Here is a 20,014-nt window from a genome sequence, read left to right as displayed (position 1 = left end):
AGCCATTCCTTTGTTTGTCACTCTGTTTTGTCCCCATTGATTTGGGGTTGACGCTACTGTTTGTGGAAGATTCATTAGTATGGGTCCCCATTTTCTGTTGACTCATTCCTCCATGCTCGTCTTTGCATTCTAAGTGCCTTCAGAAAAAGAAATACAGACTAAGTGAAAGTGCCAGCTTTTCCTTGTTGTCTCACTTCATGCTCTTTCGTTAGCACGACTCTAGTGAGTCATTTCAGGGCTACCCTTTTCTGACTAAACTGCATTTTTGGTGTTAAGCTAAATTCGCACATCACTTTGCTTACAAGTGGACGTCTGTATGGACTGTAGCTCACCTTTTTTGCTTTTATTGTCAGATTGTTGTCGAGTATCAGTCACCTGGTGCTGGACGAAATCCATGAGAGAAACCTGCAATCAGACGTTTTGCTCATCATTGTAAAGGACTTACTCAACCTCCGAGATGACCTTAAGATCATTCTCATGAGTGCCACGCTCAACGCAGAGAAGTTTTCCCAATATTTTGGTGTGTAGCTCACTAATTTCTTCACCAAATTGTCAGCAAAAGTTTTGCAGTTCTAATAAGTTGAGCTGTTCCTCTTTCTCGCCGCTCACGGTTTTGTTCTCGGTTTAGACAACTGCCCAATGATCCACATTCCTGGTTTGACGTTCCCAGTGGAGGAGTTCCTACTTGAGGACATTATAGAGATGACCAGGTAGAACCACTTTTCTACCAAACACACATGTACATGCACAAAGACACATTGGGACCTCGTATAAACTAGGCTGGGTTTCTCTGCTAGGTATCGCCCCCAGAATCAGGACCGTCGCCCCTCATGGAAGAGAGGTTTTTGGCAGGGGCGAAACTCCAGACCTGAGAAAGAGGAGAAAGAGGCTGAATACAAGGAAAGCTGGCCATGTTACGCACGAACACTACAGGGCAGGTGAGTTGGTGAGAAAATCAGGCTACTTAAATTGGAAGAACAGCTGCCAGTTTTTTGGGGTTTTTTTAGGTAGGAAGCAGGAGGATTTGTGAGACTCGTAGTTTTGAGTAAATACATTTCTTTTAAAGTTCTGATTTAATGAAGATTAAATATAGAGAATTATGGTTTTGATCTACAAACAGTAAGAGAAAGATGAGTGCTTGAAACTGATGTCTGATGCATTTGTTACATAAACACAGCTACAATTAAAGTGCACCATCACAGACAGTTCCAAGGTCTGCTTAGTACAGACACAGCAACACTGTAGCTTAGTTGCTTTTGTTCAAAACATAATTACAGCTGTGAAGGACTTTGCTTTGCCAATTTGACACTTACTAAATTTTTTGGGTGCAAATTTCTCTCTAATAACTGCTTTAAAATTTTTAAGACAATCCCACAACACAACAGAATGGAGATAAGATGCCACTAGACACACCTGCAATATAACAACAGAGGCTCTAAACAGGAGACAGAAGATTGTTCATGTCTACGTGACTGGATTCCACTTCAAAAACTATTTCAGTTTAATTTTAAAGTAATCCTGGACATGATCCAGTTTGAATACTATAGGTAAGGAATTCGATATGTTGATACCCTGAACAGAAAAGGCTATTTTTCTCAAGTGAGAATTCTTGTAATAACACTTGAAGTTTCCAAAATGCTTTGTCTTACTGAACTGAAAGCTTTAAGAAGAATCACAATATTACTGAGAACTGAGGAGCCCGATCATTTATAAAATAGCGTAATATTAACAAATATTTTTTTAAATGTCTTGGCATATTCAATGTTGGTTTGTTTTGCCAGTGTTTAGTTTTGTTATTAAAAAATAATTAAGTCCTAAATTCACAACATGGCATCCAGTCTATTGTGTAACTAGGCAGAAATATTACTTTGAACACTGTCGGTGTGCTTGCAAAATTAGTTTTCTGGTGATTTCAAATGGTTTCAACATAAAACACATTTTTGTATTAAGACCTACTGGAATACATTTTTTAAAAAACAGAAATACTGCTTTTGTAGTTGAACACGACACAGATGTTTCTCTTTTTCTCATTCTAAAGGGGAAAAAAAGACAAAGAACCAATTATTAATATGTTACTGATCACCAGTGCTATTACCACAACAAAGAAAAAGTATCAACTGTAACTCAAAGCTATTCTGCATTTTTGTACTAAAGCATAGCATGTGAAAATATTTATAAACCTGTTGTAGCCATATTACAGCGTGTGACACCTCCAGCAACAAGTAAGGGGAGAGCAGGAGCACTTATGTTGCCATGTCCATGTCCTGTGTTTTACAGGTACTCTGACACAACCATTGAGGCTCTCGAGATATTAGACAGAGATGAGAAGATTGATCTGGACCTAATTCTGGCACTAATTCGTTATATTGTGCTCAATGAGGAGGTGAGTCTAACCTTTTAGTTGTGGTTTGAGTGCAGCTGGCATAAATTGGCCAAATTCTAGACGATGCGTTTTATTTAAAAAAAAAAAACAACAACAAACTGAATTTGTACTTTATGAAAATGTCAAAATGAATGTTTCTGTAACAGGAGCTTGCCTTTGAAGATTGTCATTTTTGGACATCATGTTCTTTAATCATTGACAAAAAGTTGCCCATGTGAAAGGTGGCTTGATATTAAATGGAAACTAATAGTTAATGGAGACTCTTAGGCTGGCAAAGTACAGTACATTCCTAGATGGAGCAGATGGAGGGAGCAGGCGGGCTAGCTGCCAAACACAGACATTAGATCAGAGAAAATGACACAGATCCTGGCAGCAAATTTCTGCTAATGAGTGATTGAACAGATGCTCTCCCGCTGCACCTCCATTCCCTTTTTTCTTTTTCCAGTTCTGGTTAACTTTCCTTTTTGGATGTCGGCATCATTTCAGTGCACAGTTGTTAGCTTTGTGAATACAGTGTCACCTGTGTGACTTGAAAGTAGAAAGTTTTAATTTTTGTAACTGCTGGCCCAGTAGCTTTTCTAGGAAGTGGTAAAATGGTTATTATGAAAAAATATATGTCCATACTTCAGCTGCTTATCTAGAGCCTGGAGCCTATCCCAGCTATTATACAATGGGGCAAAAAAGTATTTAGTCAGCCACCGATTGTGCAAGTTCCCCCACCTAAAATGATGACAGAGGTCAGTAATTTGCACCAGAGGTACACTTCAACTGTGAGAGACAGAATGTGAAAAAAAAATCCATGAATCCACATGGTAGGATTTGTAAAGAATTTATTCGTAAATCAGGGTGGAAAATAAGTATTTGGTCAATAACAAAAATACAACTCAATACTTTGTAACATAACCTTTGTTGGCAATAACAGAGGTCAAACGTTTACTATAGGTCTTTACCAGGTTTGCACACACAGTAGCTGGTATTTTGGCCCATTCCTCCATGCAGATCTTCTCGAGAGCAGTGATGTTTTGGGGCTGTCGCCGAGCAACACGGACTTTCAACTCCCGCCACAGATTTTCTATGGGGTTGAGGTCTGGAGACTGGCTAGGCCACTCCAGGACTTTCAAATGCTTCTTACGGAGCCACTCCTTTGTTGCCCGGGCGGTGTGTTTTGGATCATTGTCATGTTGGAAGACCCAGCCTCGTTTCATCTTCAAAGTTCTCACTGATGGAAGGAGGTTTTGGCTCAAAATCTCACGATACATGGCACCATTCATTCTGTCCTTAACACGGATCAGTCGTCCTGTCCCCTTGGCAGAAAAACAGCCCCATAGCATGATGTTTCCACCCCCATGCTTCACAGTCGGTATGGTGTTCTTGGGATGCAACTCAGTATTCTTCTTCCTCCAAACACGACGAGTTGAGTTTATACCAAAAAGTTCTACTTTGGTTTCATCTGACCACATGACGTTCTCCCAATCCTCTGCTGTATCATCCATGTGCTCTCTGGCAAACTTCAGACGGGCCTGGACATGCACTGGCTTCAGCAGCGGAACACGTCTGGCACTGCGGGATTTGATTCCCTGCCGTTGTAGTGTGTTACTGATGGTGACCTCTGTTACTTTGGTCCCAGCTCTCTGCAGGTCATTCACCAGGTCCCCCCGTGTGGTTCTGGGATCTTTGCTCACCGTTCTCATGATCATTTTGACCCCACGGGATGAGATCTTGCGTGGAGCCCCAGATCGAGGGAGATTATCAGTGGTCTTGTATGTCTTCCATTTTCTGATGATTGCTCCCACAGTTGATTTTTTCACACCAAGCTGCTTGCCTATTGTAGATTCACTCTTCCCAGTCTGGTGCAGGTCTACGATACTTTTCCTGGTGTCCTTCGAAAGCTCTTTGGTCTTGGCCATGGCGGAGTTTGGAGTCTGACTGTTTGAGGCTGTGGACAGGTGTCTTTTATACAGATGATGAGTTCAAACAGGTGCCATTCATACAGGTAACGAGTGGGGGACAGAAAAGCTTCTTACAGAAGACGTTACAGGTCTGTGAGAGCCAGAGATTTTCCTTGTTTGAGGTGACCAAATACTTATTTTCCTCCCTAATTTACGAATAAATTCTTTACAAATCCTACCATGTGGATTCATGGATTTTTTTTTTTTCACATTCTGTCTCTCACAGTTGAAGTGTACCTCTGGTGCAAATTACTGACCTCTGTCATCATTTTAAGTGGGGGAACTTGCACAATCGGTGGCTGACTAAATACTTTTTTGCCCCACTGTAGGTCAAGGGCAGGGTACACCTTATACAGGTCGTCTGTCCATCACAGATCTAACACAGAGAGACAAACAAAGACACAAACCTACAGAGACAGTTTAGCGTCTATAATTTACAGCCAGCACCCAAAGAAAGCCAACACAGGCACAGGGAGACATGCACACTCCACAGAAATCCCCCCTGCTGACCAGGAGGCGATTCAGGGTAGACTACTATTAATGAGAGAAGAATGATTAGTTTACTACCATTTTAAAAAGTTAAGTGCTATGACTGAATGAAGTAAAATAGTTTTGGATGTATAAATAAACAAGAGAGTGAAAAAGAAGAAGAACACGGAGTGACTAACAGAGGCAGACAGAATAATTATACTTTCCCATATGAAGCTGTATCTCCATCAGTCACGGCCACACTGAGCCAGTCAACCAGCTGATTTGTTGTGGCGTTGTCAAATGGCTGTGAGAGAACTGGCTGATTCACCATGATGGTAATCTGAACCAAGGATATGGGCCATCTGCTGAGCTTTTGACTGTGATGATTGGTTAATTATGTTGCAGGGTTCTGTGATTATACACCTAGGGGTTTAACATACAGGCATTAATGAATGCCTGCTGGGTGCAACTGTATGTGGGTGGTTTGCTGTGTGTGTTTGTGTGTGCTGTCATAGAGTAGACTCTCCAGAGCTTACTGTACTGTACTGTCACTTAATTTTTAGTTAGAATTAATTAGAGTGTGTTTCTTCCTGGATGCGTGTAATTTGTCAGGTTGTAGCTAGGCAGCCGACCTTCATCTCTTTCACAAATACACATGCAGAGACTTTAACATACATACAGTCCCATGTGAGTGCCAGTGGTTGAGAACTGGGGATAATAATTAGCTTTAATTAAAAAGTTGGGGAAACCAAGGCCTAGAAGCTACTTTTTATGCCTTCCCTTCATTTCTCGGAGGAAATGAATAGCATGGTGCTTTTTATAGAATCGATTTTTATAGCAGCTTAATTTTAGTTAGAGAATACTTTGTTTAAATCTGGATAGGATGAAAACGAGTTTGCTGAAACTCTGCTCTGTATTATAGCTCTGTACAGTCTGTATAACTGTATATTTATTAAAGACAGATTTGACTAATTTTATCTTTGACCTTTCCAGCATGGCTCCATGGGCTAGCATTGACTGCCTTGTGTAATTTTTTTGTGTCACAAACTGTAACCTTCATATTTGTGTCACTGATTTCTGTCAAAACTTTGAGTATTTAGTGTTGAGACAACAACTGTGGTAATAGCTTGTATGGAAAGAAATGAAACAGTACTGCACCATAAACAATTGACTGATTTTTGACTTTGTCTCATTCTTTGTCTCCTTCTCTCTATTCTATTCTTTGCTGCTGCAATGACTGAGCTCTTCATCAGTCATTAAAGGAGTCTTTTTCAGCTTTTTTTTTTTTAAAAACCATTACAGCATTACTGTAATGGATTTTGGCTTTGTGAATGAGGCGCCGATGCCTGATATCCATTAAGTGGTCAGCAATCTGCAGCCACTGACAAAAGAGCTCAATGCGCAGAGATTTCCTCACCATTTAGTCTTCTCTTCTTATGTTTTCACAGCTAGCGTTTCTGTGTCTGTACTTTTTCATGTGACTTATTGATTTCCTTTTCTCTTTGCTATTGTGGGGAAAATTAAGTCAGTGCTTTTGTTAATGTTAATCAGATGCTCTCCTGTACTATAAAGATGCATTTGTCATAAAGATGTTGGAGTTTCAGTGGCTATTTTGTGTCTGAATGTGAATGTAGAGGTTGGGAGCTGAGAGCAAATCATATCTACAGTATCTGCCTCAGCTCAGCTCCTCTGAGGTCATGGGCATCTTGTTTGCTGGACCCGCAATCTACTGAGACCCTGCTGGATTTTGTGACTTACAGCTGTGTTGAGAGTTTTGTATCATGTCTTGGACAGGAAGGAGCAATCTTGGTGTTCTTGCCTGGTTGGGACAATATCAGTACTCTCAATGACCTTCTCATGGCTCAGCAAATGTTCCGATCAGGTATGCAAACAGAAACACACATTCAGGATGTACAGCATGGAAGTGAATGCACGTCGGTGTCTTGCAATTTTTCTTTCTTGCTTTGACTATACAGTTTTCTGTTCCACAGTTGAGAAATCCATCCTTTGATTTTCTTAACCACTTATTGAATTCAGGGTCGCAGCAATATAAAAGCCTATTACAGCTGTCATAGAGCAAGAAGCAGGGTACACTGAACTGGTCGTCAGTCTATCACAAGGCGAGAGAGACGACAACCATTCATAGTTCACACTTAAGGCCGATTTAGAATCGCCACGTAACCTAACAAGTATGTCTTGGAACTGTGCGAGAAAGATGGAGTACCCGGAGCGGACTGACACAGGCAGATTCAAACCCAGGATCTTCTTACCATGACGAGACAGCACTCATCATTGCGCCACTTTGTTGAAATACACCCATTTTCTTAACTGCTTATGGCTTAGTCTCACTGGAGTCAAAATGAGGGTGGTTTCCCGATTGCTGGTTTTGCATTTGGTGACAGATTACAAATAGAGTTTGACTGCAATAGTCAACTGGTCTCTTTGTCAGTTGTGATATACAGTTAACTCTGAAAGTTTAGCAAAGGTTTGGAAATAAAGGCTCTATATTATAAAAGATTTGTCTTCCAGCTTATATTTTCGCAAAAGATGACTTGACTCCGCTGGTTGCTGATTGCTTGTATTTTGCGTATATTTGTATGTAAAGACAAAGTTGCTAAACACGTATGTCATTTTAAGTTAAGTGGACTCCAGCAACTATGTCACTATTTGTGGTGCAATTTTTCCATTCATCCGTTATCTTCCACCTATCTGAAGTAGGGGTGCTGTGGCTGTAGAATTCTCCATGGTTTCATGATACTTGTTGTTATAGAACACATAATTGTTCAGCCTATGGACTAGTTGTATCTTAAATTGACAGTCAGTGTTTTATTTGAGTTTTTCTTTTGTGTCCTGTTACATTTCAGACCGGTTTGTTATCATCCCTTTACACTCCCTCATGCCAACTGTTAATCAGACACAGGTCAGTATTCTTCAGTTTCTCTTTTTTCTCTTTCTCGGACCATCTCTTTGTCAATTGTGTCCTACTTTAGTCCCCTTTCAATATCACAAATGTCCTGCTCAATTTTTCTCTCTAATTCTTCTCAGGTTTTTAAAAGGCCTCCTCCTGGAGTTCGAAAGATTGTGATTGCTACCAATATAGCTGAGACCAGGTTTGTAAGAGCATGCGTCTGTGGTAAAAGCTTGTGCAGTCTTTGCATTTGTACTTTGGAAAGTGTTTAAAGGTTTAGAAAAAACACAGACCTTTTATGACATTCCATCATATATCTGTTTTCTGTGTGTGCCAGTGCCTCAGTCAGGAATGAGGCCTACAACTGGATTGGAGCTAATTAGCATACATCTCTTGGATTGATTACAAATACTGTCATATTGGTTTGGATGAGAAAACTCTGACAGGCAATTTGTTAATGCGTTCAGAGTGCTGCATTCACACAAACGAGCAGAGCAAATTAAGGAGCTGCCTGCCCTCAGCACTCCCCTCATATCACTCCACTAAATATAGACTCTAAACTAGAGTTGGATGTCTCGAGACCACTTTTACTTGGTCTTGGTCTCGTCTTGGTCTCGACGGACTTTTGTCCTGGTCTCGGTCTTGGTCTCGCTGTTTCGGTCCTGCGTTCTCAAATCTAAATTCTCTAAATCGGTTTCAGTTGTGTACTGATGTACACAACAATGGACATAAGGAGCTTCTTTCAAAGAAAAAACTCAGGTAGATGTTATTTTATATATTATGCTTTGGATGTTGTTCAGTATATCTATGCAAAACAAGAGGAATTTCAATACACAGCAGTATATTCACAGTTGAAACCAGATATTTACACACACTTTATGGAGAAAACATAAACTTTTTTTTACTGTTAAACATCAATTTAGAGTAAACTTTTGTTTTAGATAAATAAATGTTGAAATATCTTTTGAATTAGTGAAATGTCAGAATAAAAAGAGGGAGCTGTCTATTTTAATCACTTTCATCAAATTTAGGAGCACATGTACACTAAGTTTATGGTTAATTAATAAGAAAACTCCAGACGATTCCATTCTGAGCTGAAGAAGCTTCTGATTGGTTAGTAGAGTCCATGTGAGTAAATTGGTGGCACAGTTGTGGATGCATATAAGGCAAAACACAGAGCCTGTTTCTTTGACACGGGAAAAATCCAGAGATGTCAACCAAAACACCAGGAAAAGAACTGTGGAGCTCCATAAGTGTGGCTCAATTTTGAATACAATTTGGTGCCATTTGCAATGAAGAAATACAGATAGTTTCTCTCTTTACTCTTAAAGTTAACAAATATGTTTTTTATATTTATCAATCTAAAAAAATAAACATTTAGTTTGATTTGATGTTACAATTAAAAAAGTGTGTTTGTTTTTATCTGAAGAGTACATAAATATCTGGTTTCAACTGTATATTTGATGATGATGGAGTTTGGCTTGATTGTCAGCACAAAGAGGGAGAGAGAGGAACAGAGAGGGAGAGAGAGGAACAGAGAGGGAGAGAGAGGAACAGAGAGGGAGAGAGAGGAACAGAGAGGGAGAGAGAGGAACAGAGAGGGAGAGAGAGAATGAGGACAGAACAGAGATGGAATAAGAGCAGGTGAGACACACATGTTAGTCAAATGGTTGTTTGCCAAAACTCATCAGAACATGTACCTAGTGTTTCTTTTTAGATACCATTTGTTACTTTTCAAATTCTATATTTATTAAGTTATGCAGGCTTGTTTGCACAACAAGGCTAAATAATTATATAAACTTTTCTCAATCTAAATATTGTACTTTGGTAGAATTAAAAAATAAGTGTAGTGCAGGTCTATGGTGATTTTTAGTGCTACTATCATCTAGTTCTGATTCTGGTTCTGTCTTGGTTACTGTTGTAGTCCTGTTTTAATTCCGGATCAGTTCTGGGTCTGGTTGAATTGGGGTTTAGTCCCTGTGTCTTGATACAGGCCCGACTTTGTTCTGCCTTGCTGCTTAATTAAAAAACTAGTTTAAGGTGTCCTGCATATGTATATAGAATAGCATCTGGCTGCAGTTTAAAGACTTTTTTTGTCTCGGTCTCGGTCTTGGTCTCGTCTCAACTTGGTCTTGGTCTTGTCTTGGTCTCGGATTAGGCGGTCTTGACTACAAGTCTACTCAGAAACCTACCAAAGGGCTGGATTTTATTTTTTACTTCTAAGTGATTGTGTAAGAGTCTTAACTAGGAATTCTTGAGAGTCTACTTTCAATAGGGCTGTGCGATATGACCAAAATCTCATATCCCGATATAAGAATTCTGTCGTCCTGATAACGATATAAATCACAAAAATGTAACATTTTCTGTAAATTCTGTGACTCTCGGGCAGCTCGTCTTGCGGGAAGTGTTTTCAGCTGCGCGTCATGTAGCTGGAGTCGAGTGTTTTAACAGATGTATGAAACGATACATTTTTAGACATAAGTTGTAGCAGCCGCCGTTTTCTCTGTGAGTATTTATTACACAGCGTGCTGCGGGGAAAAGCCTGTTCTAACGTTTGAGTCTAAGGTTTATTTTCTAGCACCTGGCGGCTCTTTTCTACTTCTTATCCGTAAATAATCTGCTCTTTCACGTGATTCAGTTTATTTTGAAAAGTCTCAACAGGATCTTGAGCTTTATCGTGAAAGGTTTATGTGGAACGTAAACAAGCGGACACGCGATAGTGTTACCGTCGTTGTTGCTAACCACAACGCATAAAAACAGGCGCTTGTCCGTCCATAGTGTGGTTATATTAAATATAAGAGAAAGAGAGAACTTTAAGAAATTAATATAGCCACTACAGTGACCATCAAAACGATGAAAAAATATTGCCGCAAACAGTTTATTTTTGCGACACCACCAAACAAACGATAGCGTAAAATGAAACGATATATATCGTTATATCGAACAGCCCTAACTTTGAAGTGTTTTTTCTGTATTATTACGTGCAACTTATGTTTTCCCCCCTTTCTCTCTCGCCTGCTCCTCACAGCATCACCATCGATGATGTTGTTTATGTGATAGATGGAGGCAAAATTAAGGAGACCAACTTTGACACCAGCAATAACATCAGCACCATGATGGCTGAGTGGGTTAGCTTGGCCAATGCCAAACAGAGGAAAGGACGTGCTGGCAGGTGTGTGTGTGTTTATGTGTGCGTTTGTGTCTACACGTGGGTATATTTGTAGATTATAATATAATGAGGGCATACTTTATATTAGTGCCTCTGGGTATGCAATATGGGATAATTAGCTTCCCATCTATTTGTCATCTGAGCTCTCCATCACTCTTCCCTGTAAGACCACTCTGTCCTGCTTTCCCATCTGTAACCACTCAGAAAGGCAAAGTGTAGTCACTCTCAGGTTGTTTCCAGTCTTTTACTTGAGACGTCTGTTCTGTTATATAGCTCTGACATCAAAGTGCAGCAAGGCCCAATTAGCAGAGCTGCTTACTGTGTGCAGTTTCATCCCACTGATTTTTAAAGTAAGCCCTTGTCACAGGGCCTGTAAAACATTTAACCTCTTTTCCTTCTCTGTCTCTCTAACAACTCTCTTCTCTAAATATCCAGAGTGTGTCCGGGGAAATGCTATCACCTGTACAACGGTCTGAGGGCCAGCCTGTTGGATGCCTATCAATTACCTGAAATTATGAGGACACCACTGGAGGAGCTGTGCTTGCAGATCAAGGTTGTATATGCGGAGAGAAAGAGGGATAGACTGACAGAGAGAGAGACAGATAGATGTGGGTTTGGGAGTTTAGATGAGGACAAGATTGCTCTCAATGAGTTTTGTGAGTGCAGGGGCGGAACGAGGACAGCGCTGCTGTTTTTGGTGTTGTGCTGAATTACAGCCTCTCCTCTCTAATGAGAACTGGGGATGAGCATCCCGGGCTGACTCATGCCCTCTCCCGCTCTTACTCTCATTTTTTACAGACAGTATAATTACTTTTCTACACATTTTTTTTCTCTTATATAAACAGTCTTTTTCTTCTTTGGTTGCTTACTTTTTTTTTTCGCGTTCTCTTTTGAAATCCTCACGCTCCACTCAGACATATTTTAAACAGTGCTAATGGAAAATTAAGCCAAAGGTCATTTAGATGTAGTGTTTGCTGTGATTGTTCTCACCAGTTGCTGTATTGGATATGCATTTTAGTGTGTCTCCCCCACTCTCTGTGCTGGATGTATTTGAGTATGTGTGTGATATGGTTTTTGAAGCTAGTGGGTGAGAGTTGCACAATGCATCAGACAGTCCTTAAAGTGAGACAAACACTGACAACATGCTAACCTTGACCTGGCTCTCTAATGCACAAACACTTCAACATCACATTGTTAGTCAGACATAGAGATGTGGCTGTTTCATTGCTCTGCAGTTAGCCACAAGTAAATGTTCCTTTTGAATGTGGAAATGAACGTGCATTTAGCCAAACCAAACCATGTGATCACATTCATTTCACGTAGCATTCAGTGAATTGCGTTAGTTAAGATTAGAAGTAAGCACTAACATCTTTGTTGTTCTGTCACAAAAAGCAATATGAGCAAGTCATTCAAAGCTAACTGTACTTGATCTTACTATATCTATAGTACTGTGAAAATGTCTTGAGTGATCCCTTATTTCTTTATCTTTTGCCTCCAATAAGTCAGACTTTCTTGTAATTTTAAAGCAGTCTTTAGTAGTAGTTCTCCAGGCTTTTAGGTATTTTAAAGTTTTCCTTTAAACATTGAGGAACTTTTTCTTGTTTGTTTTGGGGGGGGTTTTTCCGCTTTGTCTATTAAGTCACTTAGCACTGGCGTATAATTAATTAAGGTTTTTGTTTTGGGGTTTTTTGTTAAAAGGCACCTAACTTAAGGGATAAACCAGTGTTGTCTACACATAACAAATAACTTAATCAGTTTCAAAAAGTACTTTAGGCACTTTTTTATTATCTGACTGTCATTAAAACTCATAATTTTGAAAGACTTAAAATAATATTTCTGAGGTATATTAGTTATTAACTGAAATATTTGCATAACTCAGTATGTGCAGTGTGTTCTCAAAAAGAGAAGTGGCAGAAGAAAAACTGTCTACAGCAGATGAACACCTCAAAGTAATGAAGAGAAGTACAAAAAAGTCCTGCAAAGACCTGACACAGGACCTGAAAGGTAGATCTGACCTTTTGATTTATCTACTGTTCACTGAAGCCTCATCAGAAATGGTCTCAGAGGACAGGTGGCTTTCAAGAAGCCATTCATAAGGAAGAGAAGAGTTAGAAAAGAATGAGGTATGCCAAATTACATAACTGGACTTAAAATAAATGGCTACAGGTTTTATGGGGTGATGAGTCCAAATTTGTCATTTTTGGTTAAAACTGGTGTCAGTATGTACAGAGGTGGGCAGGAGAGAGGAGCAACAGGTAGTGCCTCCATTTGTAAAACACAGTGAAGGCTCGGTCATGTTTTGTAGCTGGATCTCAGCCAGTGGTAATAGAGGTATTATCAACATTGCCCAAATTATGAACACAGAAAAACACAGTCATACTCTGATCCACCATGAAGTACCATCTGGAAAGCATCTGATTGGCATGTTTCATCATGACAGCCATCCCAAATACACTGCCAGTGCAGTAAAAGCGTACCTTGATTGAAAAACACACAGTGGAACACTGTTAGTCATGGATTGGCCTTCTCAGAGCCCAGATCTTAACATTATTGATGCAGTGTGGGATCATCTTGACAGAGAACAGAGCAGAGGACAGCCAACATCTAAAGAAGAGCTTTGAACATCCATCAAGAGGCCTGGAGAAATATTCCTGAAGATTATTTAAAGAAATAATAAGAAAGCTGCACAAGAGAGTTCAGGCTGTTTTGAAGAACAAAAGTGGTCATACCGAATGTCAAAATATGAAGAAATGGGGAGTGGCTCAAGACTTTTCCACAGTACTGTGTGTCTATAAATCAATGTTTTCCATAGTTAACAGCCCACCTGATTAAGTAAAGGGAATTATGTGGAAAAAATTATGACATGCTTGTGCTGATCAAAGCAAAATATCACATACACTCCCTAGATACTGAAGCTTGGGTCTATAGGTCGATTCCTGGAGAAAGCCTTGGACCGTCCCACTGAAAAGGCTGTCAGCCTCGCCATCAAGAATCTCACAGAACTGGTAAGAAAGTAACTAAAAGGGTTTTTAAGAGATTGTTACGAATCAGAGTATCAATTGCATGCTGGGCTGTGACCAAAGATTACATAATATACTAGTAACTTAATATATTAGTAACTAACTAAAAAGCCCTTACAAATTCAGTAACTTGTGTTGCAGCAGCAAACTGAGAAATTAGTATTTACCCAGATAAAAATGAGCTTTCAGGCTAATGAGGTTAAACTTGTTAAAATAAAATAAAATTGTGGGATAGTTATTATGCACATGTTTCTGAATGCCCTTTCTTATGGATATGATGACATTGTTTTGTCAGAACGCCCTGGACCAAAGAGAGAATCTTACAGCATTGGGTTTCCACCTGGCTCGCCTGCCTGTGGAACCTCACATTGGCAAGCTCATCCTGTTTGGAGCTCTGTTGGGCTGCCTTGACCCTGTACTCACTATTGCTGCTTCCCTCAGCTTCAAAGACCCTTTTTTCATACCCCTGGTAGGTAGAGCTGAGTTCACAGACAGCTTATGAAAGCTTACGCTGTATACTATCTTTGAACTTGTGTGTGTGTGCATTTTGTTTTTGTTTTTTAACGTATCTGTTTGTCTTAGGGTAAAGAGAAGATGGCAGACATGAGGCGGAAGGCCCTCTCTAGAAACTCGAAGAGTGACCACCTCACTATTGTCAATGCTTTCCAGGTAGAACAGCCCACATGGGTGACTCCTGATTTTGTACTCACAGATGTGTCTGCTGTATGAATTGATCCTATCTTAATTTATCATGCATTGATTTACCCAGGGCTGGGAGGATGCAAAGCAGCGTGGAGGCAGGTATGAAAGGGAATACTGCTGGGACAACTTCCTGTCTGCCAACACACTCCAGGTGAGTCGGGATGATTCTGCGTGACTATATTTTAAATATGGACTTCTTTCTGTGAAGTCAAAGGTGTGCTGTATTATTAGAAGCAACTTGTCCTTTCATCATTCAGATGCTGCAAAACATGAAGGGTCAGTTTGCCGAACATCTCATGCATGCAGGCTTTGTCAGCAGCAACGATCCCAAAGACCCCAAATCTAATGTCAACTCGGGTAAGTAAGAAGTTTTTCTGTTTGTTTGTTGTTTTTTAACTGGTCATGATATCTGGGCTGTGAAGCAGTAGCAAAGTATGATATGAAGCATTTAAGTTTAATATTTTCTTTTTCATTTGTTCTTTATCTGTCACTTTTTTTCCCCTCAGGCAATGAAAAATTAATCAAGGCAGTGATTGTAGCAGGTCTGTACCCTAAGGTGGCCATGATCAGACCATCTCACAGCAAAAAGAGGCCAGGGTAAGTTTGCTAATCCAAAGGAGGAGATGAGCAATGACAGACAGGAAAGGGCTGCACAGGCCAAGATAGAGAGGTGCACAATCAGTCTTATTGATCTCCAGAGAGAAAAATAGCCTTCACACTGCAATATCTCATCATACGTCCTGGTAAGAGTGCTCTGTAAGGGCACTGTGACAATTACCCCAGGCTGTGCAGAGGCCACGTTTGGATGATTGTCAAAAACAAAGGCACTTTTGCAGCTCAAGATCAATGCAGTCATCATAAAATTGCCCAAAGGCAGCTGTCATAAGCGGTGGCTGTGACCTGCGTGCAAAAGACAGACACGCACAACAGGGGCACAGACTCTTTCACAGCAGGCTGTCACTTTTATTGTTTATCTCGTTGACAGCTTTAGACCTAGGTGCACAGTCATTTCCCAGGGTCATTTCCTTTGTATAAGTAATTCGTAACACCAAGCAAGTTTTTAAATGTTTATGTCCGCACCACGGCTCTCCACTTAATGAATTCAGTGCTTGATTAAGCACTTGCAACAGAATACAAAGTGGTGTACGTTGAGCTGCAAAAGAGAGACGGGCTATTTGTCTGACGCTTAAGGCACTTTGTGTAAATAGCAGAATCCATTTTCTTTTTTTTTTCTGGATTATATTGAAAACAAAGTAATCTGTATATAATCTCCTCTCTCTTATGGGTTAAGTGCATAACAGAAGGTTAGCACTTGTTCCCTGTAGTGAAACAGTTGGTTTTCTTTGGCCAACATACTGGTGTGTGGAACACAGTGTTACTTTCAGCATTCTGCATACGTTGGATTAAAAAGCCAAAAAACACCTGATAGAATTTAGCTCTTGAACAGCTAAATTCTGAGTTATTTTAGCAAAAATTATACTATATTACTTTTTCCTGGCAACCCAAACAAGCCAACAAGCAAGCGATACACGACTCTCCACTAATTTTAGAAAATTAGTGTTTTTCTAATTGTACTCTCATTAACTTTAACATTTGACATACTATCTGAGGCTGGTAGAGTTTGAGGTGGAGGAGTTTGATTTTTTTTTTTCACTTCCTCTGTGCATTGCAAGGTCATGTGCATGACCTTGGGGTGAGTTTGTCAGGGCGTATAACATGTCTCGAATATTTTCCACTGAATAATTTACTGTGGAATGCTGGACTCTTAGATCATTGCTGATTTCTTTCCACCGTTTTATTGTTTTAACACAGACCAACAAACTGCAAACACTTATGTAGCGGTGTTCACACTTAATGATCAGTTAATCAGTCACATTTGATTAGGAGTACCTGGCTCCTACTTGCCTCCTTAATTCTTATAGAAATACTTAGGTTTTGACACACTAGTCCTTGGTATTCCACTGCTCATCTCTGCCTCAGAGATCACACCAGATTGTAGTGTTTGCATATAATCGTTATTTTTATCCAAACTTTTTGAATAATTTGTCTATAAAAATGTAATCAAAACGGGGGGGGGGGGGGTGTTCATAACTGTTACAATTTCTTTTCTTTTTTTTTTAACTGTTTTCCATCTTCTGCTGTGATAAATTGTCTTTTTTTCATCATTTATTAAGATGACAATTTTAATAAAAAATATGTTGTAAAGTATGAAGAATGTGAATATTCCCAGCTCTATAAAACACACACTTAGACTCACTCACATCTGATCTTTTGCAGTGTCAAAGTGTACACTCAGGCTGACGGAAAAGTGTGTATCCACCCAAAATCTGTCAATGCCGAAGAGATGGAATTCAACTATACTTGGCTTATCTATCACCTAAAGATGAGAACAAGTAGTGTGAGTATCTTACATGGTGGAGTAATCTATCTCTCCTAGTAAATGTTATATTGTTCTGTAAATGTTATTTATTTATTTTTACATTTGAGTCTGTGTTGCTTTGTGTCTTCTTGAGTTTGCATGTGTCCCTCGAATGGTGCATATGAGTGGAAAAGAGGGCCAGTGGTTAAAGGTTGGCAGTGGTGCCACACCAGCTTTGCACTTAATGAATATTTGATTAAAACACTGCCTTTCAAGTCCCTCTCAAAGGCTCTTGTGCTTCAAAGCTTCCAGATACAATGTAGTAGTTGGTGGTGGGGTGCAAAACAGTCAGTGCTGTTTGCTGACTGCTGCCTTTTTCTATATTCTCTCTTTTTTTTTCTTTCTTCCCCTCTTCACACCCGTTTCCCCTCCCTTGCATCTCTTTGTCTTTGTTCTTTCTGTGCTCTCTTTTTGTGAATGTTTCTATTCTGCAGGAAAACACCTTTTATGTCCTCTCTGATGGCCGCCTGTGCTTTTTGTCTTTAAGGGAAAATAAATGATTTGCTGCATTTCACTGTCATTATTGTTGCCATTAAATGATTTTTTTTTCTTGTCGCATGTAAGTGGTTTTGAGCACAATGACATGGTAAAAATAAGGTATTCTGAGAGTGCGAGATTTTCAAGGTTATTTGTTTACCCTGAGAAGAAAGCAGAAGTCCAGGGCTGTAGATAGGACAAAAAAGAATAAAACTGAAGGATGACGTCCAGACTTTATCTTCTCTGACGCACTTGCCCTCGGTGAGACATAACATTACACATTCATGGAGTAAATGCAGTCGTCTCTGCTGTCTCCTCGCTTTTTTTCTCTTTTTCTTCTCTCTTCTCTCTCCATCTTTTTCTACTTCTCCCTTTTAATACTATGGTCTTCAACCTTCAAAGCTGAAATAGTTTTTGTTTGCTGTTTATCCCGCGTCTTTGACTTTTGACCTGAGAGCAAAGGAGTTTTTTGTTAGTGTGTACCCACAGAGTGATTTATAGTGCACCTATATATGACACCTTTTTCTGCCAGCAGTCTTTAGAATTTAACTATAAATAACTAAAAAAATAATAATTTGCATTATCATTAGTAGGAATGGGTATCGTTTAGGTTTTATCCGATACCGGTGCCAAACCGGTACTTTTGAAACGGTGCCGGTGCTTAAACAGTGCTCGAACCGATGCTTAAAGAATAGAGAACACAAACTTTGTCCAAAAACCTCTCATGTTTTTATTTTTAGAAGTCTCTTTTTTTTCTGCAAAATGATAACCAAGTTAGCCTTTTCTGTTGATACAGCATACCTCCTTTGGTTGGAACCAGTGCTTAAACAACGGAAAACACAAACTTTGTCCAAAAACCCCTCATGTTTAGCTGTTTTTTGTTTTGTTTTGTTTTTTTGTAAAAAGATAACAATTTTAGCCTTTTTTGCAGCTATAGGGCATATATAGTATCACTCTATCAAACATTTTTTAATCTGTAGCTCTGCTCTAAAAGAACGTACGTACCTGGGCTCGCCTACTATCCTTGGAAAGGTAAAATGATTGGCTAGAATCCAAAGTGTGTGACATCTCAGGAAACAAAAAGCACCGAAATGTGCGCTGCTTTTCGGTCTGGTTACTAACGTTTATGTCAGAACCGGTGCCGTAATGGCACCAGATACCGGTACCCATCCCTAATCATTAATCAGTCTCCTTCAAACACAGAAGAAAAATGGATGAGGTGTAATACATAAGTTAAAGTCACAGATTGGTCAAGATGACATTTCTCTTGAAACACATTTCAAACTCCACAGCCTCTCCTTACTAATGGGACACTTTCAGCCCACACCACAGAATAGCTGTCAGGCAGGGTGTGCCGTAATGATGCTGCTCTCTGTCACCAAATGTGTTGACGTGTTTGTTGTAATGGCCCTGTCGTCGCGCGTTACTGATATCTCTGTGCTCCCTCAGATCTTTCTATACGACTGCACTGAGGTGTCACCATTCTCACTGCTGTTCTTTGGAGGAGACATTACCATCCAAAAAGACGAGGACCAGGAAACCATCGCAGTGGACCAGTGGATTGTCTTTAGATCCCCTGCACGCATTGCTCACCTTGTTAAGGTAAACGACACACACATGCACATCAACAACACATCTGTCTTTTTGAAATTTCTTTTGTATTAATCTCTCCTTCCTGTCTGTCCTGCAGAGTTTAAAGAAAGAGCTGGATTCTCTGCTGCAGGACAAAATTTGTAATCCTGCTCCTGTAGACTGGCAAAACCGTCAATCCAAAGACTGTGCTGTGATCACAGCCATCATAGACCTGATCACGACCCAGGAGAAGCCCACAGGCAGCAGTAGGGGCTATGGCAGAACGTGGGCGTCGGCCCCAAGAGGAGAGCATGTTTACTTCAATGACGAAGATGATGACGATGATTAAAAGTGGATAGAGATTTGGCTGTCTCTGAAAAGAAGATGCCATGAAGTTACTGCCTGCGTCCTTGGACACAGGGTCTAGTTGGATTATTTATGATAACCAGCTGGCCTTCTTGATGGTTCTGCTTGATTGAAATTTTGCTGCTCCTGAAGGCCAAATACAGGCCACTGCTATTAAAAAGAAAGGCAAAAAAAAGGCCTGCATTTGATTCCCATAATTTTTTTTTCACCTCTTAGATCAAAGGACCAGTCTTTCTCTGAATTCTTTCTGTAACTTTATCTTGTTAGTGAACCTCTTGTTTGGATAAGTTTATTTTCACCTGTTGCCACAGGCCTGTGCAATAAAGAGAAGGTGTACCATCATGCGGCTTAACTTCATCCGCCTTGCCGGGCTGAGATGTGGAAAATCTCAAATATTGCTGGTTTTACGATGAGAGAACATAATTTGTTCTGAGCTTTAAGATCATCTGGGTAATATATTTCACACCCTCGATTTAATAGCTCCAATCTGAGAAAGGTGCAAATGTCCAGAGGATTTATCTGATTATCCTTCATTAAATGTTCAGAAAGAATGTAATTTATTGTCCCAAGTTTTATTC

General features: G+C 39.9%; 1 protein-coding gene across 2 annotated transcripts in view; it reads left to right on the top strand.

The window, feature by feature from the left end:
• Positions 1-19,992, top strand: part of dhx36 (DEAH (Asp-Glu-Ala-His) box polypeptide 36) — a 30,259-nt gene extending 10,267 nt beyond the window's left edge. For both annotated transcript variants that reach the window (XM_004543551.3, XM_076873255.1), the window contains 18 exons: positions 354-520; positions 629-710; positions 798-938; positions 2,278-2,383; positions 6,598-6,685; positions 7,668-7,723; positions 7,849-7,913; positions 10,740-10,883; positions 11,316-11,433; positions 13,787-13,885; positions 14,196-14,369; positions 14,483-14,569; positions 14,670-14,753; positions 14,860-14,959; positions 15,109-15,199; positions 16,880-17,000; positions 18,948-19,100; positions 19,189-19,992. In XM_004543551.3, the coding sequence (XP_004543608.3) occupies positions 354-520; positions 629-710; positions 798-938; positions 2,278-2,383; positions 6,598-6,685; positions 7,668-7,723; positions 7,849-7,913; positions 10,740-10,883; positions 11,316-11,433; positions 13,787-13,885; positions 14,196-14,369; positions 14,483-14,569; positions 14,670-14,753; positions 14,860-14,959; positions 15,109-15,199; positions 16,880-17,000; positions 18,948-19,100; positions 19,189-19,419 (2,107 nt within the window). In that variant the 3' untranslated portion in view covers positions 19,420-19,992. The remainder of the gene's footprint in view (positions 1-353; positions 521-628; positions 711-797; positions 939-2,277; positions 2,384-6,597; positions 6,686-7,667; positions 7,724-7,848; positions 7,914-10,739; positions 10,884-11,315; positions 11,434-13,786; positions 13,886-14,195; positions 14,370-14,482; positions 14,570-14,669; positions 14,754-14,859; positions 14,960-15,108; positions 15,200-16,879; positions 17,001-18,947; positions 19,101-19,188) is intronic.
• The last annotated feature ends 22 nt before the right edge of the window (positions 19,993-20,014 follow it).

This window comes from Maylandia zebra, linkage group LG14, assembly GCF_041146795.1.
Source record: "Maylandia zebra isolate NMK-2024a linkage group LG14, Mzebra_GT3a, whole genome shotgun sequence".
Lineage (NCBI taxonomy): Eukaryota > Metazoa > Chordata > Actinopteri > Cichliformes > Cichlidae > Maylandia > Maylandia zebra.
Note: the sequence above shows the minus strand (reverse complement) of the source record. Positions and strands in the feature narration are given on the sequence as shown.